This window comes from Stegostoma tigrinum, chromosome 9 (genome assembly GCF_030684315.1).
Source record: "Stegostoma tigrinum isolate sSteTig4 chromosome 9, sSteTig4.hap1, whole genome shotgun sequence".
Taxonomy (NCBI): domain Eukaryota; kingdom Metazoa; phylum Chordata; class Chondrichthyes; order Orectolobiformes; family Stegostomatidae; genus Stegostoma; species Stegostoma tigrinum.
Window position 1 is genome coordinate 25,582,666 of NC_081362.1, and position 16,295 is coordinate 25,598,960.

A 16,295-nucleotide genomic window follows, 5' to 3' on the forward strand; every position below is an offset into this window, starting at 1 on the left:
CATGTCTTACCAACTTGATAGAACTCTTTGAGGAAGTGGATCCCTGAAAGTTGCCACCCAGGTTGATAGTGCTGTTAAGAAGGAATACGGTGTGTTAGGTTTTATTGGTAGAGGGATTGAGTTGCGGAGCCGTGACATCATGCTGCAACTATACAAAATGCTAGTGCGGCCTCACTTGGAATATTGCGTACAGTTCTGGTCGCCCCATTACAGGAAGGACGTGGAAGCATTGGAAAAGGTGCAGAGGAGATTTACCAGGATGTTGCCTGGTCTGGAGCAAAGGTCTTATTAGGAAAGGCTGAGGGACTTGGGTCTGTTCTCGTTGGAGAGAATAAGGCTGAGGGGATTTAATAGAGACATACAAGATGATCAGAAGATTAGATAGGGTGGACAGTGAGAGTCTTTTTCCTAGGATGATGGCGTTGGCTTGTACGAGGGGGCACAGCTGAAAATTGAGGGGTGATAGATTTAAGACAGATGTCAGAGGCAGATTCTTTACTCAGAGAGTGATAAGGGCATGGAATGGCCTGCCTACCAATGTAGTTAACTCAGCCACATTAGGGGCATTTAAACAGTCCTTGGATAAGCATATGGATGATGATGGGATAGTGTAGGGGATGGGCTTAGACTAGTTCACTGGTCAGCACAATATTGAGGGCCAAAGGGCCTGTTCAGCGCTGTATTGTTCTATGTTCTATGTTCTATAAGTGACAAAGTTGATAGACAGGGGAAGGGTTGTAGATGTCATATACATTGACTTCAGTAATGCATTTGATAAGGTTCCCCAGGGTAGGCTGATGGAGAAAGTGAAGTTGCATGGGGTCCAAGGTGTACTAGCTAGATGGATAGAGAATTGTCTGGGCAACAGGAAACAGAGAGTTGTAGTGAAAGGGAGTTTCTCAAAATGAAGAACTGTGACCAATGGTGTTCCACAGGGATCAGTGTTGGGACTACTGTTGTTTGTGATATACATAAATGATCTCGAGGAAGGTGTAGATGGTCTGATTAGCAAGTTTGCAGAAGACACTAGGATCGGTGGAGAATCAGATAGTGAAGGGGACTGTCAGAGAATGTAGCAGAATATACATTTATTGGAGAGTTGGGTAGAGAAATGGCAGATGGAGTTCAATCCAGGTAAAAGAGAGGTGATGCGTTTTGGAAGATCCAATTCAAGAGCGAATTATATAGTAAATAGAAAAGGCCTGGGAAAAGTTGCTTCACAGAGAGAGATCTGGGTGCTCAGGTCCATTGTATCCTGAAGGCGGCAACGCAGGTCGATAGAGTGGTCAAGAAGGCATATGGTACGCTTTCATTCATCGGATGGGGTATCGAGTACAAGAGTTGGCAGGTCATGTTACAGTTGTATAGGAAGTTGGTTCGACCACATTTGGAATATTGCGTACAGTTCTGGTCACCACATTACCAAAAGAATGTGGTTGCTTTGGAGAGGGTGCAGAGGAGGTTCACCCGGATGTTACCTGGTATGGAGGGCACTAGCTATGAAGAGAGGTTGTGTAGATTAGGATTATTTACATTAGAAAGACAGAGGTTGAGGAAGGACCTGATTGAGGTCTACGAAATCATGTGGTCCTAAGATGCTGCTTGGCCTGCTGTGTTCATCCAGCCCCACACTTTGTTATCTTGGATTCTCCAGCATCTGCAGTTCCCATTATCTATGAGAGGTTTAGACAGGGTTGATAGCAAGAAGCTTTTTCCCAGAGTTGGGGATTCAGTTACTAGGGGTCACGATTTCAAGGTGAGAGGGAGAAAGTTTAAGGGAGATATGCATGGAAAGTTCTTTACGCAGAGAGTGGTGGGTGCCTGGAGCACTTTGCCAGTGGAGTGGTAGAGGCGGGCATGATAGCATCATTTAAGGTGTATCTAGACAGATACATGAATGGGCAGGGAGCAGAGGGATACAGATGCTTGGAAAATAGGTGCAAGTTTGGATAGACGATCTGGATTGGCGCAGGCTTGGAGGTCTGCAGGGCCTGTTCCTGTGCTGTAATTTTCTTTGCTCTTTGTTCTTTGACCCCTAATAATTGAGTCCCAGCAGGCCAAGCAGCATTTTAGGACCACATGATTTTGTAGACTTCAATCAGGTCCCCCCTCAACCTCTGTCTTTCTAATGTAAATAATCCTAATCTACTCATCCTCTCTTCATAGCTAGCGCCCTCCATACCAGGTGACATCCTGGTGAACCTCCTCTGCACCCTCTCCAAAGCAACCACATTCTTTTGGTAATGTGGCGACCAGAACTGTACGCAATATTCTAAATGTGGTCGAACCAATGTCCTATACAACTGTAACATGACCTGCCAACTCTTGTACTCGATCCCCGTCTGATGAATGAAAGCATACCATATGCCTTCCTGACCACTCTATCAACCTGACATGTGCTAGCCTCTAAGCACCCTCATGGGACTACTTCAATCCTCACACAGGACACTTTTGCACCTCAGGCTATCATTCATGACGTTGCAGCAAAGCTCAGGTACATGCACCAGGGCTGATCCAGGTTGCATTTCTGGGCCCTTTGATCCCATGGTGCTCAGTCACTCTGAGCGTACCTGGATGCTCAAAGCCTTCCTGCCTTGATTTAGCATCTTACATTTTCCTCAGCCACAGATACCAGTATCAAGTCACTGCTGTACCTCCATGCCACAAACCAGGAAACCTATGGTTGACAGCAAGCCTCAGTCCTTCACTTGGCAGATACTAGCAGAGTAAATCAAGAGTAGCCTCTGATAGCAATCTAGTCCTTGCTCAGGTCTGTCAGAGTCAGAATCCACTCCTCATAAAGGATGATGATTGAAGCAACACACCACTCAACTTGATTCTTCTACCAATTTTAGTTTGGAGCTGTGAACTGGGAACAGTGAGCTAAAGATGACTTTTGAACTGTGTGTTGCAGCTTGTATTATAAGGAGAACAGAACAAAAACTTTTGTTTAATCATGAGACCAAGCATGGAAGTTAATTGCAGGTTGATTCCTGATCAAAAGCTTCTACAGATACTACATTGCTGAGGAAGAACATTACATTTAACAGATAGCAGAGGTTGGTTGTTAACAAGGTTATTACTTGGGAACTTGTTCCAGAATTCTGGATATAAGATCTAATGCTCAAACGGATAGCAGATGTTGAAAGGTAAATGGAATCTAGTGGAGGAGATGGTCAGTCTGTCAGGGACTGTTTTTCCGAAAAAGAAGGAATCTGGCAATTGGCACTACAGCATTAAGATTTGAAAGTACCCTGCTTACTTCCATGATCAGCTTTTAGAATTTCAGAGAATTGAAAACTACATTTTATGTATTACTGCCTTTATCTGAGTAAACAGAAAAGATGATCCTGATCAACATTTTCAGAAAATCGACCAAAAACCGTTACTTACGCCTGCGGAAGAACATATTGTGAAAACCGCTGAACTAATCTGGAGAGTTTTACTATTTTCTTTCATTTATCACTTAATAATCTTTATTTGTCTGTCTATATTTTGTGTGGATAGGGCTGAAAACAAAGGCTCTTGGGTTATAGTATTGACCAATGAGATTACCTTGTTCTTCTAATTTTACTCTGCTGAAATTACTATATTGTTGGTAAATAGCTAAGTTGTTTGTTTTGGATACATACCAATATCTGAAATTGATTATTTGCAGAGTCAGGAATTGGTATTCAAATACTTGGCTGGGAACAATTGGAGTCAATTTTGAGGGACTTTGAAGGTTTTAATTTTACTGTGTTGTGAATACAGAGGTAGAAAGACTGATTTGGTTTAAGCAGTCTATCTGTGTCATAATATAGTAGGGGCTTCAGTCCAGGACCTGGAAACACAGACAAAGTAGTTCTGGATTTGGATTTTAGTATTAGAGTGAGTAATCAAACATTAGGTTTGTACCCAGACTTAAGATGGCACTGGAAATTGTTAAAGTGTTTTTGAAAATGTCAGAAATTTCCCTGTACGGTTGCAGAGACTGAAGATAAACTAGCAGAGTTACCCAGCAGACTGGAAATAAAGTTGTCAGATCAAGCCAAAAAGGGAAATGTTACAGATTTAATGATGAAACAGTGGGGTTTAGTGGAAAAAGAGACAAAGTGGCATAGACACTACATTAGAAGCATAAGTGTTTTCACCTGCAATTCAGGCAAATGGAAATTAGAAAATTTGGAATGGAATTCCAAAAAGAGTTAGAACTTAAAAAACTGGAATTCCAAACAATAGTAAAAGAGAAAAAAGCAAATGAAAGAGCAGAGAAAGAGAAGGAAAGGAAGAAAAGAGACAGCGAACAGGAATTTAAATAAAAAATAATGAAGCTTAGGCAAGTTAGACCAAATGATTGGAGACTTGGAAGACGAAATTTCTTGCCATAATCCACTGTCCAGACAGGAAATGTTTAAGGTTGTTCAGGCTTTGCCAACATTTGATGACAATGATGTGGAAGCTTTTTTCATGTCATTTCGGAAGACAGCAACACAAATGAGACAGCCGAAAGCAGATTAGACCTTGGCCATACAAAGTAAATTAACTAGTAAAGCACAAGTGATCTAGGCAGCCCTGTCAGAGGAATATTCTGGGGATTATGATGAGGTGAAAAAGCCAACTCTAAATGCATATGAGTCAATCCTGGAAGCATATAGGCAGAGGTTTAGGAACTTAGGGAAACAGCTTGGACAAACTTACACTGTACTGAGTTTGAAACAGTTAAACTGAATAATTTTGCTATGTGGATAAGAGTGTTAAAGACTGAGAATACTTACAATGCTCTCAGTGAAATCAGTCTCTTAGAAGAACTTCCTTGCCTTCTGCAATCAGAATTCGTGTAGAAGGCCAAAGGGTAGCAAAGGCAAGACAAGCTACAATGGCTGATGATTATGAACTGATCCATAACCCTTTTTATCCATCATCCCCAGAAGTTTTAGAAGAATAAAAGGTGGGAGAATGGAAGGAAGGTGGATATCCAGAGTAGAGAGTGAATAGTAGATCTAGTCCCAACATCTCCTCAGATTAGAAAAGAAATTGCTGAGACTGGCAGTGATGTTCGGAAGCTTCAATGTTTCTATTGTAATAAATTGGACCATGTGCATTTACATAGGACTTACAGGAATTAGTAAAAATGAGTCAGACAGAGGTCATAAAAGGAAAGCACCACAAATCAGGTTGTAGCTTTAACTATTAAAAAAAAGGCCCAGGGTGAATTCTGTCATTAGTAAAGGGATGTGTAAGGTAAATAAGAGGTATGCAGGATTTTTTGTAAAAAGGAAAGGTGACTGATTTTTCTTCAGGTGATATAGCTAAACCTATAACCACACTAAGAGATATAGGGGCAACGCAATCACTTTCACTGGAGAAGGAGTTGATCTTTGCTCCAGAAAGTTTACTAAGAGCCAAAGTATTAATAAATGGGATTTGTGGAGAATACATTCTGGTTTCATTGTATAAAGTACAACTAGAATGTGATTTGCTATCATGAGAAGTAATCGTCAGACGAATTAAAAAAAACATTACTATTGAAGACTTACATCTAGGTAATGATTTGGCAGACTAAAATAATAGCTTCACCTGCAATTACAAATGCCTAAAGTGGGTACTAGAAACAGAACAATTATGGGAACAGGTTCATGGTATATTCCCTTTGTGTGTACTAACCTGAGAAATGGTTAAATAAAATCCATCAATGTGACACCACAAGTGAATAAAAGTGTAGCTGAAACTTTCCTAACTGGTGAAGATAATCCGGGTGAATTGTTTGCTATAGCATCACTAATTATGGCACAAAAAGAAGACCCTGAATTAGAGATAACAAGGTGTACAGCTGGATGAACACAGCAAGACAAGCAGCATCAGAGGATCAGGAAAGCTGAAGTTTCAGGCCTGGACCCTTCTTCAGAAAAAATAAATCTGTACAGACGTCTCACACTGAAGTAGAGGCTGCAGGGCTTGCAAAGTACTATTATATTAAGAATGGAGTGGTGATGAGCAAGTAGCGAACCCCTCAGTGGCCCACAGATAAGGAATGGTTGGCTATACATTGTGGTACTGCCCAACTGTCGTAGGGAGATATTACAAACTGCACATGAAATTCCAGTGGCAGGACATGTGGGGACTCAAAAAATCAGATGCCCATAAATAAGTGTTTTACCTGACCAAACGTGAATAAAAATGTGGTGAGATTTTGTAAAATGTGTCATATGTGACAAGTTTAGATAAATCTCATCATGTGATTAAACCAGCACCCCTGATTCCTCTACCTGCTGCTTGGTCTGCTGTGTTCATCCAGCTCCGCACTTTATTATCTCAGATTATCCAGCAACTGCAGTTCCCATTAACCCTGATTCCTCTATCAGTTTTTGAGGAAAGAATTTGGTCATGTACTAATGGATTCTGTAGGACATTTCTGAAATGCTTAATAGGAGCATGTAGAATTGCACAGGAACATTTGAAAACCTTACAAATCAAAATGAAAGAGTGGGCAGATAAGCATGCAACAACCAGAAATTTTAAAGCTGGTGTTGAAGTTTTGATACTGTTGACTTTACAACATGAGCTATTAAAAACAAAAGTCAGTGGTCCCTGCAAAGTCATTAAAAGGGTTAGTCAGGCAACATGCTTAATCGACGCTCCCAATCAGAGGAAAAGAATCGATTATTTCATGTGGATATATTAAAACAGTACTAAGTGGGAAGCCAATGAGTATGTACATCTGGGGAAAATGATAGCAGCTATGCAAGGTAGTTCTAGACTGACAGCCCTTGTCTGGATACAGGTGTAAAGATGATGCAAGTGCAAGAGATGCTGGTGAATTTTGAGACATCTGCTGAATGGCCAGTTGTTCCAGGAATGGCATGTAGTAAGGATGGGGTGAAAATTTGACATGAGAGACCACATAGGAACATGATAGATAATTCATGAGTGAATTTGATAAGATAGGATAAAAGAACATGCTAACCCTCATGCGGATAAAGCCTTCAAAAAACTCAACATAATTCAGACTCAGCTTCTAAAATACAGGATTCAGCCCTAGGTTACCCAGATCTCTCCGGATCTTGGAGCTCTCAATCTCTTAATCATTTAGATAATATGCTTTTTTATTCTTCTTCCTGCCAGAATGGACAATTGCACATTTTCCAATATGATACTTAATTTGCCAGATCTATTTACAACTTGCTTTCCTACCTACTAGCGAGTTTTGAGAAGATTCCTACCTACCTTTATGTGATCAGCAAATTTGGATATCATAAATTCTGTTCTTTTCTTTAAATCATTTATATAATTTGTAAATAGTTCAGATTCTGGCTCTCATCCCTGTGGCATGCATCTTGTTAACCTGAAAAAGGTTCGTGTGTGTCCACCTTTTGTTTCCTTCTAACCATGCCAATATGCTACTCCCTATGTGAGCCCTTAATTTCTATGATAGCTTTTAATGTGGTATTTTATCAAAAGCCACCTGGAAATCCAAATGTAGTATTTCTACCAGATCCCCTTACCCATTGTATATTACTCCCTCAAAGAACTCTTATTAATTGATCAAGCATAGTTTCCCTTTCACAAAACCCTGGTGACAATATCTAACTAGCTTGGAACTTTCCATGTGTCCTGATGTATCTTTCATAATAGCTTCTAACATTTGCCCTCTGACAAGTGTTAAGCTAAAAGACCTACAATTTCCTGCTTCCCTTTTTGAGGAAAGGAGTTACTTTTGGTATCTTCAAATGTAATAGGACCATCCCCAAATAAAGAGTTTTTGAAAATTAAAGTTAATTCATCAACTATCTCACTAACCATTTACGTTGAGTCCATTGTGAAGTCCAACAGAACGCAAGTGTTTGCCAGCCTACAGTTCCAATAATTTACTCAGTACTACTTGTCTGGTGATTGTAATTATCTCGTATTCCTCGTTTCCTTCCACATGCAAATTTATTGCTGCTTCTGACACGTTACTCGCATCCTCCGTTGCAAAAACTGATATAATATTATTTTCCAGCGTCACTTTATAAAACACTATGTTAGCTTTGGCCTTTTCGTTATAGATTTACAGAAACTGCTACTAAGATTTTGAGTATTCTGGTTAGCTTTCACTTGCGGTTTGATTTTCCTCTCTTTACTAATTGTTTTCTTTTTGTTTTTATATTCTGTCCACTCTTCTGACCTGCTGACTGTTTTGCGCAATTACATGCTTTTTCATCAAGTTTGAAACTACCTTTAACATTTCTAGTTATTTATAGATGGTGGGTCTGACCCTTAAAATTTTTTCTTAATCTTTGAAATGTATCTATTCTATATCTTGAACACTGTTCACAAAGTTTTCTACACTTTGAAATGTATGTGTATATAATGATACCTACTGATCGTTATATATCAGTACAATGTTCTTTATTACAATAACAATATATAAGTATTCTGAAGTATTATTTTCAATGTCTGCCACTGCACCTCTACTGACCTATTCTTTAACTTAATTGCCCTAATACCCATTTCATCCATTCAGCTCTGACTCCATATTCACATAATTGCTTTCACTTAAATTTTCAAAAAGAGTCCCAGACCCAGTCTTTACTCCCACAAACTGAATGTAAAATTCAACCATATTACAGTTACTGTTAATTTGGAATGACTTCACCATTAGATTATTAATTAATCCTAACTCATTGCACAAAACAACTTAAACGTAACCAGCTCTGAGGTTGGGCCAAAAAATGCCGTTTTAAGAAATGATCCCGAATACATTCTACAAATTTCTCATCTAGGCTACTTTTGTCCATATTACTTTTACAATGTATATGTGGATTAGAGTCATAAAGATCTCCAGACCAGAAAAAGGCACTTCAGTCTATTTAGAGTTGCTTTTAGAGCAAACAATCATCTAACTATTCTAATCCCATTTTCCAGCACTTGGTCTTCTTTGCAATGGTGCCACAAGTGAATAATAAATACTTCTTAAATGTTATGACAATTTCTGTGCCACCTTTACAGGCAGTGAGTTCCAGATTCCCACCACCCTCAGGTGAAAAAGTTTTCCCCTAAACTTTCTGTACCTTATATAAAATATAAGCCCCTGATCATTGTTCCCTCCACCAAAAGGAATGGTTTCTTCCTGTCTACACTATCTATGCCCCTCAAAATTTTATATACCTCAATCATGTGTCCTTTCAATCTCCTCTACTCTAAGGAAAGCATCCACAACCATCCAATCTCTCATCATAACTGAAAGTCTGCAGCCCAGACAACATCCTGGTAAATTTCCTCTGCACTGACTATCATATCCCTCCTATAATGTGAATTCCAGATCTGTACACAATATTCTATCTGTGGCCCAATTAATGGTTTATACAATTCCTACATAACCTTTCTGGTCTTAAACTCAAAGACTTAGCAAACAAGGGCAAGTATCCCATATGATTTTATAACCACTTTATCCATCTGTCCTGACAAATTGAGAAAGCAGTGTACATGTCTATCAGGATCCCTCTGATCCTCAGTGCTTCTCAGCGTCCTACTGTTTATCATGTATTCCCTTGCTTTGACCTGTCCATATTCGTCTCCTCACATTTATCTAGATTGAATTCCATTTGCCATTATTCAGCCCATCTTTTTCCTCTTGTCATCTAAGGCTATCCTCCATATTAATAAGCACCCCACCAATTTTTGTATCATCTGCGAACTTAACTGATCAACCTTCCTATTTTCAAGTGTTAATCGATTATATAAATCACAAAAACTGACTGTCCTAACACTGTCACCTGCGGGATCCCACTGGACACAATCATCCATTCGGAAAAATTCCTTCAACTACCACTGTTCTCTTCCCACCAGTCATCCAGTTGTGGATCCAATTTGCCTATTTCTTCAGATCCTATTTGCTTTTACCTTTGTTATCAGACTCCAGTTGGGAACCTTAATAAGAGTCTAGCTGAAGCCCAAGTACACTATGTCAGAAGCATTGCCCATGTCTAAACAGCTAGTCACCATTGAGATATATTTTTTCCAACTTTGGAGATTCATCTACTTCTAAGTCCACCAGGCCCTCAGAATCTCCTCTCTGTCTACGCCAACTCCTGTAATTATATCACAGTCCTTCTCCCTGGTTTCTTTACCCCTATCATCGCTCTCACTACTGAACCCTGATCCAAAGTATTCATTTAGAACCCTAGCTACATCCTCTGGCTCCATGCACAAATTACTGCTGTGGTTCTTAATGGGCCTTACTTTTTCCCATATTATCCTTTTACCCTTAACGTACCTGTAAAATAACTTAAGGTTTTCCTTCATTTAACCTGCAAAATCCTTTCATGTCCACTTTTAGCTCTCCTAATCACCTTTTTAAGTTCCTGCTTATATGCGCTATGCTCCGCTAGGGCACCAGCTGTCTAGATCCCTCAGTATCTAACATAAGCCTCTCACTGTCTCTTAATTCAATGGTTCGTATACCTTGATATCTATGATTTGATGGTCCCACCTTTTGTCTTTATTGGAACATGCTGGTCCTGTACTCTTATATTTCTTCTTGAATGCATCCCATTGTTCTGTGACAGATCTACCTGAAAGTTTCTGCTCCCAGTCGACTCTGGCCAAATCATATCTGATCTCATTAAATCAGCCTTCCCCAATTGAGAACTTTAATTTCAGGCCCATCCTTGTCTTTTTCCCTAACAATATTGAATTTAACAGAGATAACAAGGTGTAGAGCTGGATGAACACAGCAGGCCAAGCAGCATCAGAGGAGCAGGAAATTTCGGGCCTAGGCCCTTCTTCAGAAATCATTTACAGCAGCAGAGAACTCCATCTAGCTCCTTGATTGTGCAGCCCACAACACAACTACAGTCCTATTTCCTGCCCTCACTTGAATGGCACCCTGCACCAAGGCACTGTGGTCAGTTTGCTCATCCTCCCTGTAGCTCCATATCTTGACCACACAATTGTAGGTGCTGAGACTCTTCAATTTTAACCCCCTGGGCCCTCATACCTATTTCATAAAACACATTGTATAGGCATCCCAGCTAAAGCTGACAAGGGGCTCAGCCTCCTCAGCTTTGAACAAAGGAATAAAAGAGCCATTATGATAAGAAGGCATGCTAATATTCTCCTTTAACTTCTTCCTTCACAATGAAAACTTCAATATGACATGGGAAGCAGTGGCAATTTCCAATTGGCTTGGGAGGGCAGAGACCCATGAGCATCTGAAACGTATGCCTTTGTCATGAAATCAGAGCTGGATGAATTGCTCAGATGTAGAATTCTGGGATCCTAAATCAGATGCTTGTTAATGGCATGTCTTCAAACTCCCCAGGTTACTGGCTGGAAAGAAGCCAACCTGCTGCCTGCAAGAAGGAACTCCAATGGGCCCTGCTCATTGAGGGATCAATTTTTGACATCGACCTCAAGGAATTTGTAACTCATATGAACCAATTTTTAACACGTCTGAATTTACCAAAACTTGTAATTTATAAAAAGGAGCTGGAGTTGGTGCTGCAGATGTTGTGTGGTATCAGGGAAGGGAGAGGCTACCTAGTCACTTTACTCCACAATGCGATCATACCCTTCAGATTAGATCATTCAAATGTTTGTCTCTGATCAGGAACAGGAAGGTGTGAAATAGGTATGAGGGTCCAGGAGGTTAAAATTGAGGAGTTTCAGCCCCTACAATTGTGTGGTCAAGATATAGATATGGAACTACAGGGAAGATGAGCAAACTGACCACAGTATCTTGGTGCAGGGTGCCATTCAAGTGAGGGCAGGAAATAGGACTGTAGTTGTGTTGTGGGCTGCACAATCAAGGAGCTAGCTAGAGTTCTCTGCTGCCATAAGCAGGAATCTCGATCTACATTGCCTGTCCAGTTCCAGAGTTAAACAAATCTCCTCAAGGCTGTAGAAGATCTTGGAGGGGGAAGAGAGGGATCCAGTAGTCATTATTCACATTGGTACCAATGGCATTTGTCAGACTAGTCGTACAGTTCAGTTCTGTCTGGTTTAAGTTGGCGGCGAGGTAGCAGGCAGCGTGTGGGCTCTTGAGCCCAGGGCTCATCCGCTCCTATCTTCTTTTTTCCTTTTCTTTCCTTTTGCTTCTGCTCTTTTTATTTTCTCTTTTGTTTTCTTGTTCGCTTTTTTTTCCTTTGAGGCCCTTTTGCAATAGGTTAATCAACAGCATTGGCACTGTGGCAAGAGCAGGCCATGTGTGGAATGGCTTAGCCTCCTGACGCTTAGAGGTGATGGTGGCAGATGCAGCTCCTCCCGGCAATTTGGAGGCAGTGGCGGCAGCACTGGCAGCAAGGATGTCCTCCTGGTGTTTGAGGCCAGAATTGGCAGCAGCAGCAGCAGTGGCAAAACTCCTCCAACGATTCGAGATGGCAGCAGCAGTGGATCGTTCAAGATGGCAGTGCTGGCAAGGTGACATCATCGAGGAGAGAGGCTGGAGAGGAGTTCTTGGCAAGGTGGCATTCTGATGGGGCCTGGCAGAAGAATCAGGGACGCCTGGTTCCTGTCACGGTCGACACAGACCAGGAACTTCAGGTTATTGGCGAGGCAGCGGTGGCAGCTCACCGTTGTAGGAGGCCCAGAGTTGGGGATTCCGAGCTATTTGCGAGGTGAAAACTGAGCCTGGGACTTCAGTTGTGAGATTGGCAGTGGCATCAGCAAGGTGGGCCCAGCAGTGAAGAGGTGGTGCTTAAAGAGTAGCGACTCCTATGTTGGCGGGTGAGGGACAGGTGAGGCTGTGGTGAAATGGAGGTGCAAGTGTTGTTGGTGAGCTGGCTGACGATTCATGTCAAAGGCAATGGAGCAAAGAAAGACTTTATTTCAGTCATATCTTTTTAGCCTTTTTATTCCTATAACAATTTAAAGTGGCATCAGGTTGTTGCAAAAGATTTTCACTGTATCTTACTGTACTATTAACTGTAAAATGCAAGTGACAATAAATCAATCAATCAATTCAACCAATAGAATCATAGAGTCAGACTGCACAGAAATGTCTCTTCAGTCCAACTCACCCATGCCAACTAAGTTTCCAAATCTAAACTAGTCCTACTTTCTTGCATTTGGTCCATATCCCTCTGAACTTTGTCTATTCATGTACCTGTCCAAATGTTCTTAAAATATTATAACTGTACCTGCATCTACCACTTCCTCTGGCAATTCCTCCCACATAGAAACCGCACTGCGTGTGAAAAAGTTGCCCCTCAGGTCTCTTTTAAATCTTTCTCATCTGAACTTAAAAAATATGCCACATAGTTTTAAACACCCGCACCCAAGGGGAAAGATCTTTGTTATTCACCTTGTCTATGCCCCCCATGACTTTATAAGCCTCTCTAAGGTCACCCCTCAACCCCCTACACCTCAGAGGAAAAGAGTCCCAGCCTTTCCAGCCTCACCTTATAATTTAAACCCATCTGATCTACCAATATCCTGGTAAATGTTTTTTGAATGTTCTCAAATTTAATAATATTCTTTTTATAGCAGGGCAACCAGAAGTGTACACGCTACTCCAAAAGTAGGCTCACTAGTATCCTGTACAACAGCAACATGACATCCCGACTCTTATACTCAGTGGTCTGAGCAACAAAGGCAAGTGTGCTAAACACTTTCTTAACTATCCCATCGACCTGAGACATAACTTTCAAAGAACTATGTGCCTGAATCCCTAGGTCTCTTTTATCAACAACACGATCCAAGGCCCAATGATTAACTGTATAAGTCCTGCCCTTGTTTATCTTACCAAACTGCAATACTTCGTATTTACTCAAATCAAACTCCAACTGCCACTACTCAGCCTATTGGCCCAATTCACTGAGATCTCTTTTTAGCCTTAGATAACCTTCTTCATTGTCGACCATACCATTAATTTTGATGTTATCTGCAAACTTATTAATCATGCCTCCTAAATTCTCATCCAAATTGTTTATGTAAATGACAAACAAAAGTGCACAAAGCCCTGATATCTATGGAACCCTGCTGGCCACAGTCCTCCAGTCCACAAACAGCCCTCCATCACCTCCCTCAATCTCTTATCATCAAGTCAATTTTGTATCCAGTTGGCAAACTCTCCCTGAATCCCATGTGATCTAACTTTACTAATTGGTTAACCATGTGGAACCTTGTCAAAGGTTTTACTTTCAATGTGATTGAGTATAGCAACATCTGACACAAGCCAAACAGAGTTGAAGTGACAGCCAATTGCAACAGATGAGAGTTAGGAGTAGTGATCACTCATTGATGGTAAATTTGTTGGTGCTCTAAAGGCAAGTGGGCCCCAATTCTTTGCTAAAGCAGTTTCTGTTTGTTATTTTATTTATTTCAGCTATTCCTGGACAAAATATTTTGAACTGTTTGAAGTCTTTTCTATTTGTGAGAGTTCTATATTGAACTATGAGACGAAGCCAGGACACAATGGACATTGGGCAAAGAATAGATCTGACTTAGAAAATGGCTAAGGAAGGGTAATCTATGCGGCTTAGTTCCTAAAAAGTGATAGGTGTGGGGCCGTCCTACACATGTGACCTGAGAAGTGTTGGTTTGTGAGCAGAGATAATGGGAATTGCAGAAGCTGGAGAATCCGAGGTAACAAAATGTGGAGCTGGATGAACACAGCAGGCCAAGCAGCATCTTAGGTTTGTGCTTGGTCTCCCATCAATTGCAATGTGAAGGGCAATTCCAGACTGCGAATACCACATTGGGTGCACAACTGGGCTTCAAGCAGGCTGCTGGCGCCAGAAACCCTGGGATATCATCTTAATAGTGAGTACTTCACCTATGGTGAGTGGGAGAATGTGATTACTGGGATACCATCATGATGTGATGTGTGGGTGATGATCTGAGTTTGGTAAGCTAGCATGAGTCCAGACCTTACAGAGAGAAACTTGCCAAAAACGACACAGTTAGGCAATCACCTACTTGGTAAACCTGAGATACCTGAGGAATTGCTCCTGTGTAAAGTGAAGGAAGATAAACTCTGAGTAGCTAGGACCTTCTGTGGGGAGTCCAACTCCTTCACCCAAATCCAGAGACATTGGAAATACCTCAAACAGAGTTGAACCACTAGATCCTGTTGCCTTCCTGAAAAGCATGCAGCAGCTCACCAACAAAGCTCCAAATACTATCCACAATACTCCCATTATCTTTGCCTAAACACCAATACATCAAAAGTACTTCACCCACAAATTGATGGTTCGTCCTGTAAATAGTGTTGGAGGCCAATTCCTGATGCTGCTGAACACATGATTTATTGAAAGTGATTAGCATAAATATTCAGTAAACTTGCATAGACCAAATTAAGAAAATCAGCTGGATTATCCATAATATATTCTCCTCTTTTTTTGCTTCTGATACACAGGCGCCATCTTCTGCATTAATGCTCTTCACAACAGGATGTTGAAAGTGGCTGGAAGCACAGCTAATGTCACTTTAGGCCTTTCAAGTAGCAGCAGCAGCTGGTTGGGGTTCTTGTGATACAGTAGTAGTGTCCCTACTGCTGAGTTTAGAGATCTGGGTTCAAGTCGCACCTTCCACAATGCTTACGTAATGTGTCTACACAGACTTATGAGAATGTAGCTACCTGTAATGCCTTTTTTGTGGATCTTCTTAATGAAATGAAGGTAAGACTTTAGGTCCAATGCAACTTATCTAAGCATGTGAATTAGGACCATCCGTCTACATTCACTCATTAAAGTGTTTAAAAGACTTCAAATGCTGTTGAATTAATGAAAGCCAAATAAAAATAACAAGGCAATCATACTAAAACATTGACTCCTTCTCCTAAAATAAGCAGAATTTCTGAAAGTTTTCCGTATCCCCCAGGTAATGTTAGCAAGTATGCCATCTTTGCTTAGAGAATGATTTACTATCTCAAAATGTAAAGTTGCTCTTTTGGCCCAAGCTTATTTGTTTGGTGATGCAAAGTCCTCAGTCTGTAAATAAGACCCATTGCCGTACCAGGGGCTTCTAAAGTGGTTCAAATCAGGCTTAAAATGCTGGTTTCCACAGGGCTCCTTTTTCTCAGTTTCTTAGTTTTTGGTAAGTGAAACTAATAACTCATTTGGATGGTTTTGTGTTAAGCATATGTTTATAAAGAAAGCATATTACCAAAATGTCTTTTTTTTTGTACAGTAAGAAGTAATATACTGACTGAATATGTAAAAACAGAAGGGGCCTGGATTCATTCTGCACGAGAATCAAAATATCCAGCAATCAGTGTAACGAAATGTGCAGAAAAATGTAACACAGAAAGCCAATTTCTTTGCAGGTATATTTTTCATTTCATCAATAGAATGCAGATAATGACTGAAATACATAACAGGCAATTAGCTTAT

The 16,295-nt window shown here is 40.7% G+C and overlaps 1 protein-coding gene across 1 annotated transcript in view; it reads left to right on the forward strand.

The window, feature by feature from the left end:
* plg (plasminogen) overlaps positions 1–16,295 on the forward strand; it is a 219,310-nt gene that overhangs the window by 111,640 nt on the left and 91,375 nt on the right. The window contains exon 18 of the mRNA XM_048536068.2: positions 16,093–16,228. Within this exon, the coding sequence (XP_048392025.2) occupies positions 16,093–16,228 (136 nt within the window). The remainder of the gene's footprint in view (positions 1–16,092; positions 16,229–16,295) is intronic.